Raw genomic sequence first — 18,167 nt, forward strand, 5'->3', positions numbered from 1 at the left:
AAATTAAGGGGACTTCCATTGTAGGGAGATACCATCGTGTTTTGAAAGAAAACCGAAATCAATTTTCAGCACAAATTCACAAGTGTGTCGAACCATGAACTCAAGGTTATTTACATGAAAAAAGCTTAGGATTGATAAAAAAACAAGAACATTTTATCCTGGTACACTGGGTATTTAAGTTGCACCAGCTTTGAAACAGTAAAGTGGCCACAACACGTCCGTCTTATCACTCGTCGTCACATTCAGACTCAGATGCAATGTATTAGTCCCACGGGGAAGACATTAAGTCACAGAAATGCATCATTGTTTCCTGGTGGATTGACCTGCTGGTGCTTGTCCAGGTGACTCTCTCTCATGACACCTTCATGTCACAATAGGTCTGAAGTCACGTCAGGTAACAAGCATGTGTATCATCTGTCTGAAAGGATTCGCCCTTATTGTGTCTCATTGAAGAGCTGTGGGCATGTGGTTTTTGTTTTTGAGAGAATTGTATCTAAACGTATGCTGGCAGGGATTTCAAGAAGATGGATAGCAGGTTTAGTTTGGCAGGTCAGGCTCTTGAAGGAGCTTAAGGAAGAAGAGATTGTTTGAAACAACAGGCTTGCATAATATTGCGGTTGAAATCCCAAACCTGTCTCGACTTGCCGAAAGGTTTCACAGTGGAGAAACAGGAATTCTGGCCCTATTCGTGATACCTTGTTTGAGACATGGACACTGATTAATTATATCTGCATTTTTGCTAAATTGTGGTGTTCAAAACATTTGTTTTAAAACTTCATTCTTATTTTCTTTCAGGAGCTCACAGGGCGTTTGTCTTCTGACTATCCATTATTACCTGGAGAAAAGCCCCCTCAGATTCGCCGGCGTATCGGGGCTGCTTTTAAACTACATGAGCCGAGCATTTTACAAAGAACTGAGGTAAAAACCTTCATTGGACGCTCCCAAAATGAATAACCATTGACTGTTTTGAAGTCATTGTCTAAAAGACTAATAATATTTTATGTTAATGTACAATGCGCAGAACCCTGAACTGAGCTCTGTGGAAGCTGGTCTGGCCCTTCAGCAGCAGATATTTGTGGCGGCTCAGAGGTTGTGTCAGGAGGAACATCTCAGCAAAGCTGTAAAGAAGAGCCGTCTGCAGCAGTACCAGCGCGAGGAAAGGAAACTTAAAGATCTGCAGGATGCCGTGTTCAGGTTGCGACTGGAGCAAGGCCGTTCCTCACCGCGCCCTGGTGTGATTGCTCAGAGAGGTGAGGACACAAAGTACATAGTCTTCCTGTAGCTCAATGGTAGAAAATTGCATTATCAGCACAAAAGGTCATAGATTTGATACGAGGCAAAAAACATACATGCTGATGTGTGGCTTGAATTCACTGTGAGTTGAGGTTTTTTTTATGTTTATAAAAATATTTATGTTTGTTCTGTTTATCAAGGCACTTCAGATGATAGCTCATTGTCAGACTTGGCTGTGCTCGATGAGGGTAAGTGAAAGCTGAATGTTATTATAAGATGCTGCTTTTGCTAAAAATTAATTGTGTGTAGTTTACAATAACAGCGGCACCCTGTTATTTATCATGCTATACCTGTACTTCATTTTTAAAGTATTGTTAATATTTAAATTTTTACTTTATAATTTTCTTTATAATTAAGACTACATTAGTTATTCACACTGATAATACTTCTTTAAAAAATTCTTTAAATTTTTCCTTTTTTTCACATCACGGGACATTTTAAATTAATAAAATTGAGAGGATGATATGATTGAACATTGTTGGCACATATCATGAAAATCTGACTTTTTCCATGTTTAAGTGCTATAATTGGGTCCCCAGTGCTTTTATCAACCTAAAAATTGTGAAAAAGATCAACCCAGTAACTTAGTTTTGGTAAACCATTCTCCACAAACATGTGAAAAAATAGCTCATTGAAATTTGGCTGCCCTGGTGATGTCAGAAGGGGAAAATACCGCCCCTTAACTGGTACTATCCAATCATAGCACTGTAATTTAGTGCAGAGATCAGCTCATTTGCATTTAAAAGGACACACCCAAAATGGCACATTTTTCCTCACACTTACAAAGTGGCAATTTTAAACATGTTATAATAAATTATCTAGGTGATATTTTGAGCTAAAACTTTTCATACGTACTCTGGGGACACCAAAGATTTATTTTAAATCTTAAAAAAGTCTTGTTAAATGTCCCCTTTAATCCCAACCCCAGGCCATTTAAAAATACCGGTTTGTTGGCAGAATCTGTTAAACGGCACAACATTTTTCAGCAAAGTACTCTAAGTGCATGGAAGAAGAATTGGATAAACAATAGCGCATACGCCAAAAGACATTTTTACACGATTAAAGGAGGTTTACAGAATATATTTGACTGAATTATTAAGCATTTTACCTTGGGTAAAGGCCAAAAACGCATACATGCACTTAGAGGGTTTTGCAGCAAAAGACAGTCAAATTTGTTGATAACCAATAAAATGACTAAAGTGACCTTTGTGACAATAAGGCATTTCAATTACTGACTAAAGGGGGTCACACACCAGACGCTGCGTTGAGTCGCGTCTAGGACAACTCTGAGGTATCATACACCAGAAGTGCACATTAAATAGCGCAGGCTTAGTCAGAGAGCGTCTACTTCAAAATGAAAAATATACGTTAGCAGCCAATGTTAATCGTTAATGATTTGGGACAAATACGATGTTATTTAATGTTTAACTATGTGAGTGGGGCTCTGTTGCGGGACAGGGATTTGAGCGACTTCCTGAGTCGTAGCTGGGCGCCGCAGAGAGGCGCCACCTGTTGGCTCCGGTGTGCGTATACTCATAGAAAACAATGTGTTTGATTTTTTTAGAGTGGCGCGTCCAGTGTGCGACCCCCTTAATACTCTTTTCATTGCCATTAAGTGAAATTACTGAATTATTTACAAGAAAATATGTCAGATTTACTTAGAAGGTTTGCATCTGAACTTTCTCTATATATACATGTTATACATATATTTAAAGGTTAATGTTATGTCAATTACTCATGTGCTACTAAATTAATAACACACATCTCTATTCTCATCCATGTTTCAGAGGAGCTGACCAGTCCGTCTTCCCAGCTTTCCTCTGAGCTTCCCGCTCCAACTGCAGACCCTCACCCTTCACCTCGGATCAACTCTCATCCTCCTCCTCAAACACCTACAGCTCCCTCCTACCGGACCCCTGAAGTCATCCTCCACCAAACCCCACCACAGTCACTGGAGAACTTATACCTATGCCAGACTCCAATACAAGAACTTGACCCTGCCCCCATTCAAAACTCTCCATGGGCGGAGTCGAGTCTGGACAAGCCTTATCAGAAACAAAAAAAGTCTCACTCTAGTAGCACCAAATCCAGGTATGTTTATTTTTACTAAAAGTATCATAAAAATCTGACTTTTTCCATGTTAAAGTGCTATAACTGGGTGCCCAGTGCTTTTATCAACCTAGAAAATGTGAAAAAGATCAACCCTGTAACTTAGTTTTGGTAAACCATTCTATGCAAGCATAGTCATTGAAATCTGGCTCCCCTTATGATGTCAAAAGGGGATAATACTGCCCCTTAATCTGCACTATGCAACCACAGCACTGCCATTTAGTGCAGAGATTAGCTTATGTGCATTTAAAAGGACACACCCAAAAACTGCACATTTTTGCTCACACCTACAAAGTGGCAATTTTAACATGCTATAATAAATTATCTATATGGTATTTTAAGCAAAAAGTTTACATACGTACACTGGGGACCCCAAAGATTTATTTGACATCTTTAAAAAGTCTTGTGAAATGTCCCCTTTAAGCAAATCTTTTACAGTGCACAGCACACACAAGTTAAAGACGCATTCGACACATGCTCCATAAAATGCAAGAATATAAGATTCATTTATGTTATAAATAGGAATACTACAAATTAGAGGTTATGTTTAAATGTGAAAATCATGTAACCATGACCTTTTAAAACCTATTGTTTCTCAACTAGTCATTAAGATAGCACAAAGTAATTTTGGGCTGGATCTAACCACACCTTTTCTTCTGTAGTTCTGTTTTACCGGTTGATTTATGGGAAACGTGTATTGTTATCATGCATCATGAGAAAAATACAGCTGTGTGGTTGTTCATCACAATATTCAAGACAACTGCTTTTGTTTTTTTCACAAACCCACAGTCCCGTTGTTACCCCTACGTTGCCTCCTCTGGATGTTTGTCTTGTGGAGGCTGGGATACCGCTGCAGATACCCACCCATGCAGCCCTGAGACACACGCAGTCCTGCAGTGCACCCACCACTCCAGAAATGCACCTGCGCAGGGGACAATCCCTCAGGTCTGCATCCAACTCACTTACAGACCTGTTCGATCTAAAATATCACCTCCTTTATTATTTATACAAAACTTTTTGTTTTGAATCTCAACAGAGTTCCCAACACTGATCCAGATGGTGGATCCGGGCGCTCGAGAGGCCCCAGAAGACGGTTAACGGAGCTTGCAGTGACATCACGAGATTACTCGCCTATGAGATTAAATGTAGGAACCCCCTTGTATTACTCCAGCTCTGAGGACAGCAATTCTGAGCACTCTTTCCAATCGTACGCCAGCTCACCTTGTCAGGAGTACCCTGGAGAACTGCCATGGCCCTACCAACCCCAGTATAGTTTCCACGTATCTGACAACCCTGTATCGCAGAGATATTCACCTGTCAGCTTCCACAAGAACTACCAGCCCCCGTCTTCATCTAGTTATTCCAGAGGGTACGTAGATGACGGATGGGGCCATCCTTACGATATGGACACCGGAAGAGCATACATAAGCCATCATGCTCCTTCCCCTGTTTATTCCAACGGCCACTACGATTACTGCTATAATGAAGCTCCACATCACCAGCAGAGAAGTTTGAGGGTGTTACCTGCCCACGTGAAACTTTCTCGGGCCCCGTCGTTACGAGACTACCCTCACCACCCGAACAGAGGCTTGCCCAGGCAGGTGGTGTCAGAAGAACTGAAATCATGGCACCAGCGCAACCAACGGCGATCGCCTCAACCATGCTCGCCGGATCGGAGCATACAGGGTTCACCTCGCATTCGACACGCGCCAGGACAGGAGTCTCCACTTTGCCTTCCCCAGCACCACATGTTCCAGGAACAGCAGGTAAACAGTTGTTTCTCACCTTCACTTGTGATTAATGGGTGGAAAATGCATTGAACTGCAAAATGGGGAAATACATTTGAAATATGAAATCGAATACCACTGTATCGACTTGCTGCCGTGTATCAAACTGTTGGGGAGGAATTTCCTGGTAAGGCAGGTATGTGCTGTCCAGGCCTGTCTGAGGTACCGTGAACGTTATGGAGAAATTGCACAGTTTCCTTAATGCTCTGATTCATCACAGTGAGATCATATTGCTAGAACAAGGTGTGGTTTCGAGCTGTGAAAGTGATCTTGATTTGAATTAGATCAGTGGCACAGTAACAAACCACACATGAATCATAATTGTCATTTGTGGGTTTTTTGGCCTGGAGACTTTTACTTAAGGAATTATGAGAATTGGGTAATGGTGTAGAGGGGTTTGGAGAGTTTGGGGCGAATGCAATTTGCACAGCATAATTCCCTATCTTCCAGATATTATGGTTAGGGAAGATATAACATCTTCACCAAAGAGCACAGCCACAGACATAGAATTGTCTCTTTAAAATACTGAAAATATGTCTGGCTTTAATGCAGATCTGTGTATGCACAACTACCTACCCTTTTAAAATATAAAATTGCATACTTTTATTATAAGTTTTAATTTTGAGTTACATTTAAATGTCTGCTTTAATGATCATTAGAATATCTACACAAACATCTCTTAAATAAAATTTCTTTTGCCTTAAAGGTGCAATGTGTAACATTTATAAGGATCTCTTGACAACAATGCAATATAATCTACATAACTATATTATCAGCGGTATATAAAAACCTTACATAATGAACTGTTATGTGTTTATTACCCAAGAATGAAGTGTTTTTATCTACATACACTGCGGGTCCCTTTACATAGAAGACGCCATTTTGTGCCGCCATGTTTCTACGGTAGCCATAAACTCTATTCACTCAAACGCGTCTTTGCACGACATCCAACTCAAGCGAAACATTTGCACGACACGAAGTTAAATCCCACAAATAATATAAAGCAGGGGTGTCCAGACTTTTTTGTGTGGTGATCTACTTTTAAAATGATAAAGATCTACCTGCTAAAAAACACTGTTACATTTTTTAATGACAATTTAAAAGCGTATTAGGACTATACTGCATATCTCCACATTGAATTTAAGGCTGTTAAAAAAGTCATTGAGTACATGTCAAGTATTGCTTAAAATAGCGGAGATACAGTTTAGTGAAACAAACTAGAAAAAGACAACAGTATCAGAAGCGTATCTCTCTCTCCCCTCAAAAAGTCTTGCTTGTTTCAGAATTAGGGGCTAATCACACCAAAAGCGTTTTAAGCCCTTGGAAACGGAAGGCGCGACGCACTGCCTTTAAAAAAAGAGCAGTGCGACGCGGCTTTTTATATTGCTAGGCAACCACCGAGTCAGCTGTCTTGTCAATCAAATATTGAAGCGTGCGCTCTTTTGCTGCTAACTGTCATATTAGCAGAAACTTTGAAAAGAGGGCGTTTGTCTGACCTTGTTTGAGGGTGAGAGGTGCACAAACATGCATGAGAGAGTGAGCGAGTGGAGTCCGATTCTTCAAAGCAACTGTAAACTTCACTCAGCACAACGTAAGGCCCGCCTCTCCCCTCATTCGATTGGACAATGGAAAGATGCGAATGACTTCGGGCGCTTCTCCGCTCTCAGCGTTCCTTCAAAGGTGCGTGCTGCGGCCGGCGGCAAAAACAACAAGGCGCTCAGCGCGCATAAACAGCGCGCAAACGCTCACTGCCCATAGAATATCATTCAAAAAAGGCGCCTGCAACTGCCATAAACGCTTTTGGTGTGATTAGGCCCTCTCATAATGCCTATTTTGCGCTCTGTTTTCCGATGCTCATGGAGAATCATGTACAGTTAACTTATGTGCGATCTACCGGCATTGCCTTTGCGATCGACTGATTGGTCACCCCTGATATAGAGCGAGGAACACGTTGCTTCGCGTTTGGTGTGTACGCAGCATTACATCCCACAAAAAAGACATGCTATTAGCATCAAACACGTCTTTGCGCAAGATTCAACTTAAGCAAAATATTTGCATGACACGAAGTTATATCCTGCAAGAAATATAGAGCGAGGAACATGTTGCTTCGCGTTTGGTGTGTATGCAACATTACATCCAACGAAAACATGCCCTATTCCCCTCAAACGTGTCTTTCTGCAAGATTCAACTCAAGCAAAAAATCGCTCGACACAAAGTTAAATCCCGCGAGTAATATAGAGCAAGGAACATGTTGCTTTGCGTTTGGTGTGTACGCAGCATTACATCCCACGAAAACATGCGCTATTCGCCTCAAACGCGTCTTTGCGCAATATTCAACTCAAGCAAAACATTTGCACGACACAAAGTTAAATCCTGCGAGTAATATAGAGCGAGGAACACGTTGCTTCAAGTTTGGTCTGTACGCAGCATTACATCCCATGAAAACACATGCTATTCGCTTCAAACGCGTCTTTGCGCAAAATTCAACTCAAGCAAAAAATTTGCACAACACAAAGTTAAATCCCGCGAGTAATATAAAGCAAGGAACACGTTGCTTCGCGTTTGGTGTCTAAGCAGCATTACATCCTTCGAAAACATGCCTTTTGCCTCAAACGTGTCTTTGCGCAAGATTCAACTCAAGTGAAAAATTTGCACAATACAAAGTTAAATCCCGCGAGTAATATAGAGCGAGGAAAACATTGCTTTGTATTTTGTGTGTACGCAGCATTACATCCTACAAAAACATGTGCTATTCACCTCAAACACGTCTATGCCGAAGATTCAACTCAAGCGAAAAATGTGCACGACACGAAGTTAAATCCTGCAAAAAATATAGGGCCTTTTTACACCTGGTCACTTCATGTGTTTTATCTGATTGGATAGCTATCTGATTTGTTAAAACTGTTCCATTTACATTTTGCCACAGAAATGTGTCTTGGCAAAACGAATATGAATCCGATCTTTTACCCCCGCCCAAAATGCAAATACACTATTTATTACTCCGCCTTAAAAAAATTAAGATGACGTTTACGCAACAATATGCAGCACTTACTGTATGTTATACTGTATGTTGGGCAGGGGACGCGCGTCTCTCCTTGCTCGGCATGAGCTGAAGCTCACAGTACAGCAAAGCAGGAGAGTGACAGCGCGATGATTTAATGCAGGTCCATGACGGGAAAAGCATTCATAAAACTCTCTCTTAAAGTTATATTTCTTTGTTTAATATCATTTGAGTTTGTCATTAGACTCTTTTATTGATTCTAGGAAGCTTTTTTACCCGCTGTCATCACTCCATAAAGCAATAGGCGTGTCATCTTTGTTTGTTTGGCGCTCTTCCAGCTTACTTGCGAGTGACGTGTTTACGTTTGGGAGGAGTAAAGGGCGACGTATGTGGTTTCATCAACCAGATGCATTTACACTTCTCTGAAATGCGTCCCAGACCACCTCCTGAAGTGGTTTGAGCGATCGAATTTAAATCCGTCTCGAAATCGTTTCAGAGGGCATTTAGACCTGGTCTTTTTACGATCAGATAGCTATCCGATCAGAGAAAACGCATGAAGTGACCAGGTGTAAAAAGGCCCATAGACTATAGAGCGAGGAACACGTTGCTTGGTGTTTGGTATATACGCAGCCTTACATCCCACGAAAACACGCGATATTCACCTCAAACTCGTTTTTGCGCAAGATTCAACTCAAGCGAAAAATTTGCACAACACAAAGTTAAATCCTGTGTGTACTATAGAGCAAGGAATGCGATGCTTTGCATTTGGTGTGTACGCAGGTCATTTATTTCTTTAATTTGTGACATTTACTTAAAAGGTTAGTTCACCTAAAAATGAAAATTCTGTCATTAACTTACCCTCATGTTGTTCTAAACCTGTATGAGTTTCTTTATTCTGTTGAACACAAGTGAGGATATTTTGATAAATGATGGTAATGATGGTAAACAAACAAATACTATGGTGGTCAATGGGTACAGTCAACTGTGTGCTTACCATCTTTTATCAAAATATCTTGATCTTTTCCCATCCAAACACCGCCATGAAGTTTCCCATCAACACAAAAAGATGGTGGGAAAACACGCAGTCAAGGTTGATCTGCTGTTTAGTCTCTTTTCATTCAGGCTTATGGTGGCTAAAAAGCGTGTGAACTGGATATCTAGGTGAGCATTCCATTCCTCAGGGACAAAAGCTTGATTGGACGGAAGGAAACTGTGATAGTAACCCAGCCCATTACCTTCTTTATTATCTGTTGCTAGATAAGCTGTTTGGCCAATGCACTCAAATATCTCCGAGCAGCATTTTAATAGCTGGCACATTACCAACTGAAACCAATAGGTGTGATTATTCGTTTTATCCCAATTACTTGACGTTGAATTTGATAGTGTGTAAGGTATACCCCTGAACACCTGAGCATATGCTGTAGTGTCACTCATAAAACCTCCGTCTATTGTTAAAACGCCAGGAGGTCATTCCTGAAGACCTAATAATGTTAACTCTAAACCAATACTAATTGGTGTATTAGTGAAATGCTGTTCTCTATGAAATACCACAAAATGTATAAGTTACAAAAGAAAACTAGGCATTGAATTCAGCATACGGCCATTGTGTTGGTTATTTAAGTCAATCCCAAGCACAAAGTTGTTCAAACAAGAGAATGGTGTTGTTCTTTGTGGGTTTTTTTATTTTTTGCCTGAGACTTGGCTAATTTACACTACAGTTAAAAATGTGCAACCGGACACTTGGGGAATGCAGTGCACATGTACCAACAAGTCCACAATACAAAATTCCCTGAATTAATTAGGGATGGAGACCAAATTCCTCAAAGACACAAGCAATATGAGGTACCCAGTTTGTGCAATGGTCCATATTGACCCATTTAGCAACCACATGAATCCAAAACCTCAAAATCTCAATCCAAACATTCAGGTGCAAGATTTGGTGGTGTCTTCATCTGTATACACTGATTAATTCAGGCATTTCTTATGTCTGTCATTGGTCTTTTTTTGGATCATCCCTTTGAAATTTATTTAGATTGTATGTGGGAATATCAGCACCGCCCTTCGCCCGAGACACACATTTGCTTCATCCCCATATCGTGTTTCAGTTCTGTATAATGATTTACAGAGTCATGTGTTTCAAACACATGCAGCTGCGGAGGTCTTCGAGACATCTAAACATCATAATGGATCAAATATTTTGGATGATTTTTTCTACCATTTTCCCTGTTAATGGGACATGGTGCAACGCAGTATTTCTTAACTTGGGAAAATATTTGGACAAAATTGTATACATGCAAATGTGAATCATAAGTAAGTCACTGGCCTTGTTGGTTGGAAGACTATTCTGTGAGCTCCGTGATTTAAAACCCAGCTGTTGTGTAAACCCTTTTGGATATAGAGACACACCTTCAGTCAACACCACAGAGCTGCTGATTGTGCAGTCACTCCCTACTTGTGTTTACTATTAAGACTGTGCACAAAACCTCAAGTCTGCTTGTTAAGCTCAAGTGTTTATGCAATGAGAAAGATTTACTCTACTCCATTAAAGTAGCTTGACCTCTGTTTTCTTTTGTTTCGCTATTGTAGGTACCCCAGAAGCGGCTCATCATGATGACTCAAGACATGAGATATGAGGATGACTCTGAGATTGCCAGCCAGGTGTGACGGCCTGTCCTGAAATCATGGACAACCTTCTAACAAGAGTCCTATTTATTCAATAATTTATTGAGCTGATGGACAAAAGTGAAGACTTTAGATTTGTAACACCAATTACAACATTTAGAGAGATTGCAAGGATTCTATCTCTCTTTTATCTATCAAATGCCGTGTCAAAAAATATAATATGGCATTTTACTGTGAATGACAATGTTTTTATGTTTTATAGACTTTTTATAGATGTTTTATAGAGTTTTGTACAATGGACTAAAATCTAATTTGATACTAAGTGTATTTTTATGTTCCTTGGTTAGTGTATGTTGATACTAAGGCAAATAAATAACATTAAAAACACTGAGATGTTGTACATATTTCGATATGATTTATTTATTGAAATCTATTGTTTTGGTTTGGTTTATTGTTATTGCTAGATTTTTGTAAATTGCTGCTTTGAGAATTAAATAACTCTCCAAACGGGAAAAAAAAAAATAAAAACCAAAACATTTAGTTAAATTCCTAACAGTGGTTTTGGTGACATAACAAAGTAAAATTTGTATTAATTTTCTATTAGTCTAATTTGTCAGGTAATGCTAAATTGCCCATCTGGCACAATTAGTAAATCAGTTAAATCTAGAAATTTTGTAAAACCTTTATAAGTCTCAGAAATAGGGGCTAACTTCTTATATAAATAAAAATGTATTTTATAATTTCATACACTGTATAAGTGACCAGGGCGCTGCTATTTAAAGTGTTGTCATGTGGTTAGTGTTACTTTTCGCATCACTAAAGCCAAGGGAATAAAAAATCACAGCTGTTTGTGAATAAAGAGGGTATGCACGTGACGTCACCTTCGGCGAAAGAAACTGCGGTTACGCCCACTGAGTGGCAAAACACAGAGCGGCTGCATTTGTGTACAGTGTGAATTCAACGAGAACACGGGGAAAAAACGCGTCTAAATGGGAAAAAACTGTTGTGCGATAGACCGTACTGTACTAACAGATTTAACAAGAATTTGGAGCTATCGTTTTACAGACTGCCAAAAAACACTGAAAGGAGAAGGAAATTGATCGTTCATGCCAACGTCCACAGACCACATGTGGATTGATAGGGTCACTATCAAGGAGAGGTTTTACTTTCTACTTTTTATCAGTGTTTTTCTTTGGAAAACATACATTCCGAAGCATATTATCATAATAAGTTTTACTCTTTTACATTTCATAAATACAAGTTTTTGTTTTACATTTAATATTTAAGTACATTAACATACTTTTACTCAAGTAAAAGTACACAGTTTAAATGTAATTAGGTATTAAATTAATTTTAATATGCAATATTAAAGAATACACAGTATGATTCTATGCTTTACAATGTAGTGAAGTAAAATTTTTTCCAAGACAAACACCCTAATAAAGCACAGATGCTTGGAAAATGTAACGAAGTATTGTCCACCGCTGCTATCAAGTCCAACTAAATTCAATTAAAGCTGATAATAGTCAGTTTTACTGGCATTTTCGCAGCACCCGCTATGAAAACCAGCCATTTTGTTGAACGTTTGCCACTCAACAGGACGTGCTCCGGCTTGGTCACATGGAAAAGTGACGTCAATGCATACCCTGTATTAAATAATAATTTACATATAAATTCTACGAATTTCTACTTGCATGCAAGCTAACAGTAACTACAGTTAATATAGTTTTAAATTAACGTTTGTTTATTTGTTTAAAAAAGCAGTAGTATAATTTTTGACCGCATGTGTAGAAAAATTAGGGCTAGAAGGGACACAGGTATGGGCGAAAGCGCTGTTTTCATCCTAACCTAACATCTCGCGAGATTTGGCCGTAGCTGTATCTCTTCTAACCAGAACCGGAAAAAACGAGACTTTAGGCTTGTTCGACTCCATGCGAACGAGAGCCGGATGACGTCAAAGTAACGCGAGAATGATTCAAGAAATAATTTTTCGTCTCGCTCTCGCGATACTTTTGACGTCATGCGGCTGTCGATTCTTGCGGTGCCGCATGAAGTCGAACAAGCCTATTTATTGGTCACCTTTGTCTTCTTCGAAACAAACAACACTGCGCTGAAGTTACGCAGAAAACTACAGTATGAATCACATTCATATACCTTAACGATCTGTCGTCCAGTGGTTTACGGTGTTTTCCTGTATCTTGCTTCACTTGTCTGTCATTCCCGAATATACGGGCAGACTGATCGCTGTCTACCGATTTTGCTAGCTTGCACTTAATCAGAGTTATTGCTGCTACTGTATCTGATTTACAATGGATAAAACACTAGCACTCCATTCAGACAATGCCGAAGACGTTGCTACCTCGTCCAGTTACCGCCAGTTTAAAATTCAACACTTTCATCTTGATCTTCAAGTGGATTTTGAGCAGAAAGTTATATCAGGCACTGAAAAGATACAACTGAAATGCACTCAGGATGGTCAAAGTGAATTGCGACTAGATATTCATCCAACTTTGTCGCCACAAGAGATCTCATTCACTCGTGATGAACAAATCTGGACCACAACTGAATTTCTCATTCAGGAATTCACAAGTTATGGCACCACATTGATAGTGAAATTTTCCACACCTTTTAACTCTGAGGACAAATTTCAAATTACAATCAAATATACAGCTTCTGACGGACCTGGGGTAAGCATGCATTTTTCAAGTTATGTGCAACTTCTTCATAACTAGAAGTGAAACGTATGTGCACGTCACGAGACCTATTAGTTTCGTTTTACTCTTATCACTTGTTCTCCTTTTTAGTTTTTAAAAAGCCTTATTCATGTCGTCTGTTTTTAGTTTATTGCATTTTTCACAAAAATTATGCATGCATTAGCAGATCTTTAACGTATGCCAGGGCATTTCTCTAGATGTCATGGTTGGACCCAGTGCAGACATCTGAGAAGAAGCTCCCGTTCTTGTACACATCTGGGTTCCCTGTGTTAAACCGCAGTCTGTTTCCTGGCTTCCATACACCCTTGACAAAGAGCACATACTCAGCTGTTGTGCAGGTATTTCACCAAACCCATGTATCTTCTCATAGGTGTGTTGGCTGGAACCTGAGCAGACTGCAGGAAAAATCAAGCCTTATGTTTATACACAAGGCCAGGCTGTGCTCAACCGTTCCTTCTTTCCTTGCTTTGATACCCCAGCAGTCAAGAGCACATATTCAGCTGCTGTTAAGGTGAGGCCATTGGGCCAGACATATTTACAGGGATTAAGAGGTTATTGACTGCTTCTTCTTCATACAACATTAAAAGGAAACAGTGTTTCGATTGCATTTTTGTAATGTTATGTTTACTGAAATAGGATGATTGATAAGATTTCACATTGAGCTCATGGACACAGTAGCTTTTTATTTTGATGATCTCTATTTTCTTCATCAGGTGCCTGATGGCTTCACAGCAGTTATGAGTGCTAATAAATCAGAGCACAGAAAAGCAGACAGCACTTACTTGTTCACTATGGATCATCCCATTCCTGCCTATCTCGTAGCACTGGCAGTAGGGGACTTGCAGTCTGCTGAGGTTGGACCCAGGTAAAAACATATAGTATCTTGAATCCCTTACACTAAGCATAGGATAATGTATGATGGGCATTATCACAAAATTAACTTAAATGACTCTGAAAGGATTTATTTTAATTTGACAAATTGACTATGCACTCTGAATGCTAAATGCTGGGTTGTTTTGACACATAGTTGGGTCATAGTTGGACATTTTGTAGACTAATTTAACCAACAGTTGGGTTTTTCCATATTTCATTCTAACCATGGATAGAATCAACCTGGCATTTTAAAGAAAGTGCATGGCTACCTTCCACATAAATAACACAAAACATGGATTTGCATTGAAATATAAGTAACCACCAAAATTATGCAGAGGCAAACAGTAACATTTTGGGGGTCAGATACTTTTGTGGTGTTTACAGGGCCCAAGGCTGGATGTTTCTGCATGATGGTTCACAGATAATACAGCACCTACAATTATTTAAAGTCTCCCTGTAGTTAATACTTGACTAAGATTAAGACTTGACTAAGATTGACTCAACTGTAGCCTTCCTGGAATTTTTTATTTATTTTAAGGACTCGTGTTTGGACAGAGCCGTGTTTACTGCAGGAAGCCAAGCAAGAGTTTGACAATGTGATCGAAGAGTTCCTGTGTGTTGGCGAAAAACTGTTTGGACCCTACGTTTGGGGAAGGTAAAGTTTTGCCGTAGCGTAGCGCAGTGGTTCTCAAACTTTTTCTGCGTGCGGCCCCCCTTGTGTACGGCGCATTTCTTCGCGGCCCCCCCAAAGAAAATTTATGACAAGAAACTGTTTTAAAACTCAACTTTTGATTAAACAAAACATATTAAATGATACGAAGTAGTGCTGTTGGTTAGTAGTCTTAATTTTTTAGGTTTAATTGCACAGAATTTATGATAAATTAATTTATTTTATAAAATGTCATAAAACTGAGGCCCCCCTGGCACCATCTCGCGGCCCCCAGTTTGAGAACCACTGGCGTAGCGTATATACAGTATTTTCAAACATAATCATTAACACTCTAAAATGGTTTTCCATACATCAACTATAATTTTAAACCTATGTGTGGTGTAATTTTAGGTATGACGTTCTGTTCATGCCTCCATCGTTTCCTTTTGGTGGGATGGAGAACCCCTGTTTGACATTCGTCACACCTTGTCTGTTGGCCGGGGATCGCTCTCTGGCTGATGTGATTGTGCATGAGATCTGTCACAGCTGGTTTGGAAATCTGGTCACCAACGCCACCTGGGGTGAATTCTGGCTGAATGAGGGCTTCACTATGTACGCTCAACGCAGAATTTGCAGGGAATTGTACGGTATGCTATATAGATAATGCATAAACGGTAGATAGTGTATGAATAATTAAGGAATGTGTGGTGAATTGCTCGGTGACAGGCCTGTTTTTGAGTATATTAATAAATGCAACTCTTAAATTTTATTCTTAGGAGAGGCTTATACATGTCTGGAGGCAGCAACTGGTAAAGCCCTTCTGCGTCAACACATGGACAACACAGGAGAGGATCACCCTCTCAACAAACTACGTGTTAAGATCGAACCAGGTAGATCACAAGTAGTTAATTGTCTTTTTTACTGTATATTGTAAGTATATACAAGTTAAACTTTAAAAGCTGAAGTAACTTTGTATAGCATTTCTCATGTTATTGCCCATATAAGATGAATCACTTTGTTGTCTTGTAAAAGGTTTGTATAAAAAAAGGTTTTAAATACTGAGCACTAATGTAAAAATTCCGCATGCAATGCAAAGAATTTGTGCCATCTGACTTTTTATTTGTGCAGGTGTTGATCCTGATGATACATATAATGAAACACCCTATGAGAAAGGCTTCTGCTTTGTGTCCTACCTGGCCCATCTCACAGGAGATCAATCCCGCTTTGATGCATTTCTCAAGGTTATCCAAAAAAAAAAATTGCGTGTGTGCGTGTGAATGTTTATTAGTATAGTCCAGAGTTCATGTCTTTTGCATTTTAATACAAATATTTCATCAGACTTTTATTTTATAGCTGAGTTAAACAACTGTGTCTTTTTATGGCGTATGTGGAAAAGTTCAAGTACCAAAGTGTGATGGCAGAAGATGCTTTGGAGTTCTACCTGGAATATTTCCCAGATCTTAAAGAGAAGAACGTCCACAAAACTGATGGTGTGATATTATGCAATAATATAATTACATTTCTTAAAAGTAAAATCACTGAACTGTAAATAATGGATGCTGTTTGGACATCTTTACAGATCTTTTGTCATAAGCTTTTGTTTCTACTGTCCAGGTTTGGATTTTGACAGCTGGCTCAATGTGTCTGGTTGGCCTCCGTATTTACCTGATCTCTCTGCTGGCCAACAGCTTATGAAACCAGCAGAGCAGTTAGCTGAATTATGGGTTAACCAGAACCTGGACTTGGATGCCATCAGCCAAATCGATATCAAATCATGGAAGACCTACCAAACTCTTTACTTCTTGGACAAGATCATTGAGAAGTCACCTCTTCCAGATGGTACTCATAACTCCTTATGTCTATGGAGAAATGTTTGCGTCTACAGTCTTAACAATTTTTCTATTACTTCTAACAGGTAACATAAAGAAGCTGGAGGAGTTTTACTCGCACATCACTGGGTCTAACAACGCTGAGCTGAAATTACGGTGGGCACAGATTGTTGCAAAGAACCTGCATGAACCAGGATACCAACATATTCGCAGTTTCCTCACTAGTCAGGTCAGATTGGACCTTCATTTAAATATATATTTAGATTTATTCAGCTCTCTGGATTAATACATAAATTACTTTTATAAATTAGGTTGGTTTAGAGTTATGAATACTGATTATCATGTCGTGTTGTGTGTACAGGGGAAGCAGAAATACACATTGCCTGTTTATCGGGCTCTTTGGAATGGATCAGAGGAGACGAAGGCTTTGGCTGTGGAGATATTCTCAGCCACTTCAAATCAGCTTCACATCAATGTTTGCAATTATGTAAAAAAGATACTGGCTTTAGCCGAATGAATCTGTAAAGCATTAGGGAAACATGTGTATGCAAAGGGCTTATTTTGAAAAAGCTTTAACTTTTAATTACTATTATAACTGAATTAATTACGCTGTTCAGGACAATTTGTAAATCATGTTTATTATATATTTTTAAATAAAAAAGTAAGACTTTTATTTCTATTATAATTTTTTATGTTTTATAGACTTCAATACATGAATTTGTGGAAAATTTTGTATACCCTAAAATCAGATTGGATACTAAAGGCCTGTCCACACCACAGGTTCGCTTTTTAAATTTACAAGTTTAAGGTGCACGCCCTTCAAATTACATTGAATTGTAATTGGCGGTGAATGTTTTATCATTAACAAATAAATATGTGACTATGCCTTTAAAAACTCAGCAAAAGTAATTTCTTGTTATTTACTGTTTTCAGCTCATCCTACATATTTTTAAAGAACATTCTGTGAACCTTAATATCTTTAATATTGACTGACTAATGTCATGTCATTGATTGTAATTAGTAAATGAAATCAAACTCACAGAAAGTTTCGAAAATTGTTCCTCTGTAGTTGTAAATTATTTTTATTTAATTTTTTTTAATTTTAATACTATTTTAAAACTCTAAAGAGTTTATGTGAATTTGTATGTTTCCTGTTGTTAATATTAGGGTAAATAAAAATGAAAAAATTACATATCTGATGACATTTTTCTGTTTTATTGTGTTTAGGTTTATCTTTATTGTTATATATTGATATTGTCTCGGAAAGAAAATGTTAAATGGCTACATAAA

General features: G+C 38.8%; 2 protein-coding genes across 5 annotated transcripts in view; both read left to right on the forward strand.

Annotated features, from left to right (window-relative positions):
* inavab (innate immunity activator b) overlaps nucleotides 1-11,216 on the forward strand; it is a 50,098-nt gene extending 38,882 nt beyond the window's left edge. For all 3 annotated transcript variants that reach the window (XM_055183712.2, XM_055183711.2, XM_055183710.2), the window contains exons 4-10: nucleotides 796-918; nucleotides 1,022-1,250; nucleotides 1,434-1,481; nucleotides 3,081-3,384; nucleotides 4,192-4,347; nucleotides 4,439-5,168; nucleotides 10,777-11,216. In XM_055183712.2, coding sequence (XP_055039687.2) covers nucleotides 796-918; nucleotides 1,022-1,250; nucleotides 1,434-1,481; nucleotides 3,081-3,384; nucleotides 4,192-4,347; nucleotides 4,439-5,168; nucleotides 10,777-10,854 — 1,668 coding nt within the window. In that variant the 3' untranslated portion in view covers nucleotides 10,855-11,216. The remainder of the gene's footprint in view (nucleotides 1-795; nucleotides 919-1,021; nucleotides 1,251-1,433; nucleotides 1,482-3,080; nucleotides 3,385-4,191; nucleotides 4,348-4,438; nucleotides 5,169-10,776) is intronic.
* A 1,697-nt stretch (nucleotides 11,217-12,913) lies between these two features.
* On the forward strand, nucleotides 12,914-18,076 carry rnpep (arginyl aminopeptidase (aminopeptidase B)). 2 transcript variants are annotated; one of them, XM_073876073.1, is made up of 11 exons: nucleotides 12,914-13,499; nucleotides 13,724-13,864; nucleotides 14,240-14,391; nucleotides 14,938-15,054; nucleotides 15,460-15,695; nucleotides 15,825-15,938; nucleotides 16,177-16,288; nucleotides 16,429-16,538; nucleotides 16,663-16,887; nucleotides 16,964-17,106; nucleotides 17,239-18,076. In XM_073876073.1, the coding sequence occupies exons 1-11, from the start codon at nucleotides 13,122-13,124 to the stop codon at nucleotides 17,392-17,394; spliced, it is 1,884 nt and encodes a 627-aa protein (XP_073732174.1). In that variant the 5' UTR covers nucleotides 12,914-13,121; the 3' UTR covers nucleotides 17,395-18,076. The 2 variants fall into 2 exon arrangements, with proteins under 2 accessions (XP_073732174.1, XP_073732173.1); XM_073876072.1 differs by lacking the exon at nucleotides 13,724-13,864 and adding an exon at nucleotides 13,897-14,037 and having other exon boundaries at nucleotides 12,920-13,499.
* Nucleotides 18,077-18,167: the final 91 nt, after the last annotated feature.

This window comes from Misgurnus anguillicaudatus, chromosome 14 (genome assembly GCF_027580225.2).
Source record: "Misgurnus anguillicaudatus chromosome 14, ASM2758022v2, whole genome shotgun sequence".
Classification (NCBI taxonomy): Eukaryota; Metazoa; Chordata; class Actinopteri; order Cypriniformes; family Cobitidae; genus Misgurnus; species Misgurnus anguillicaudatus.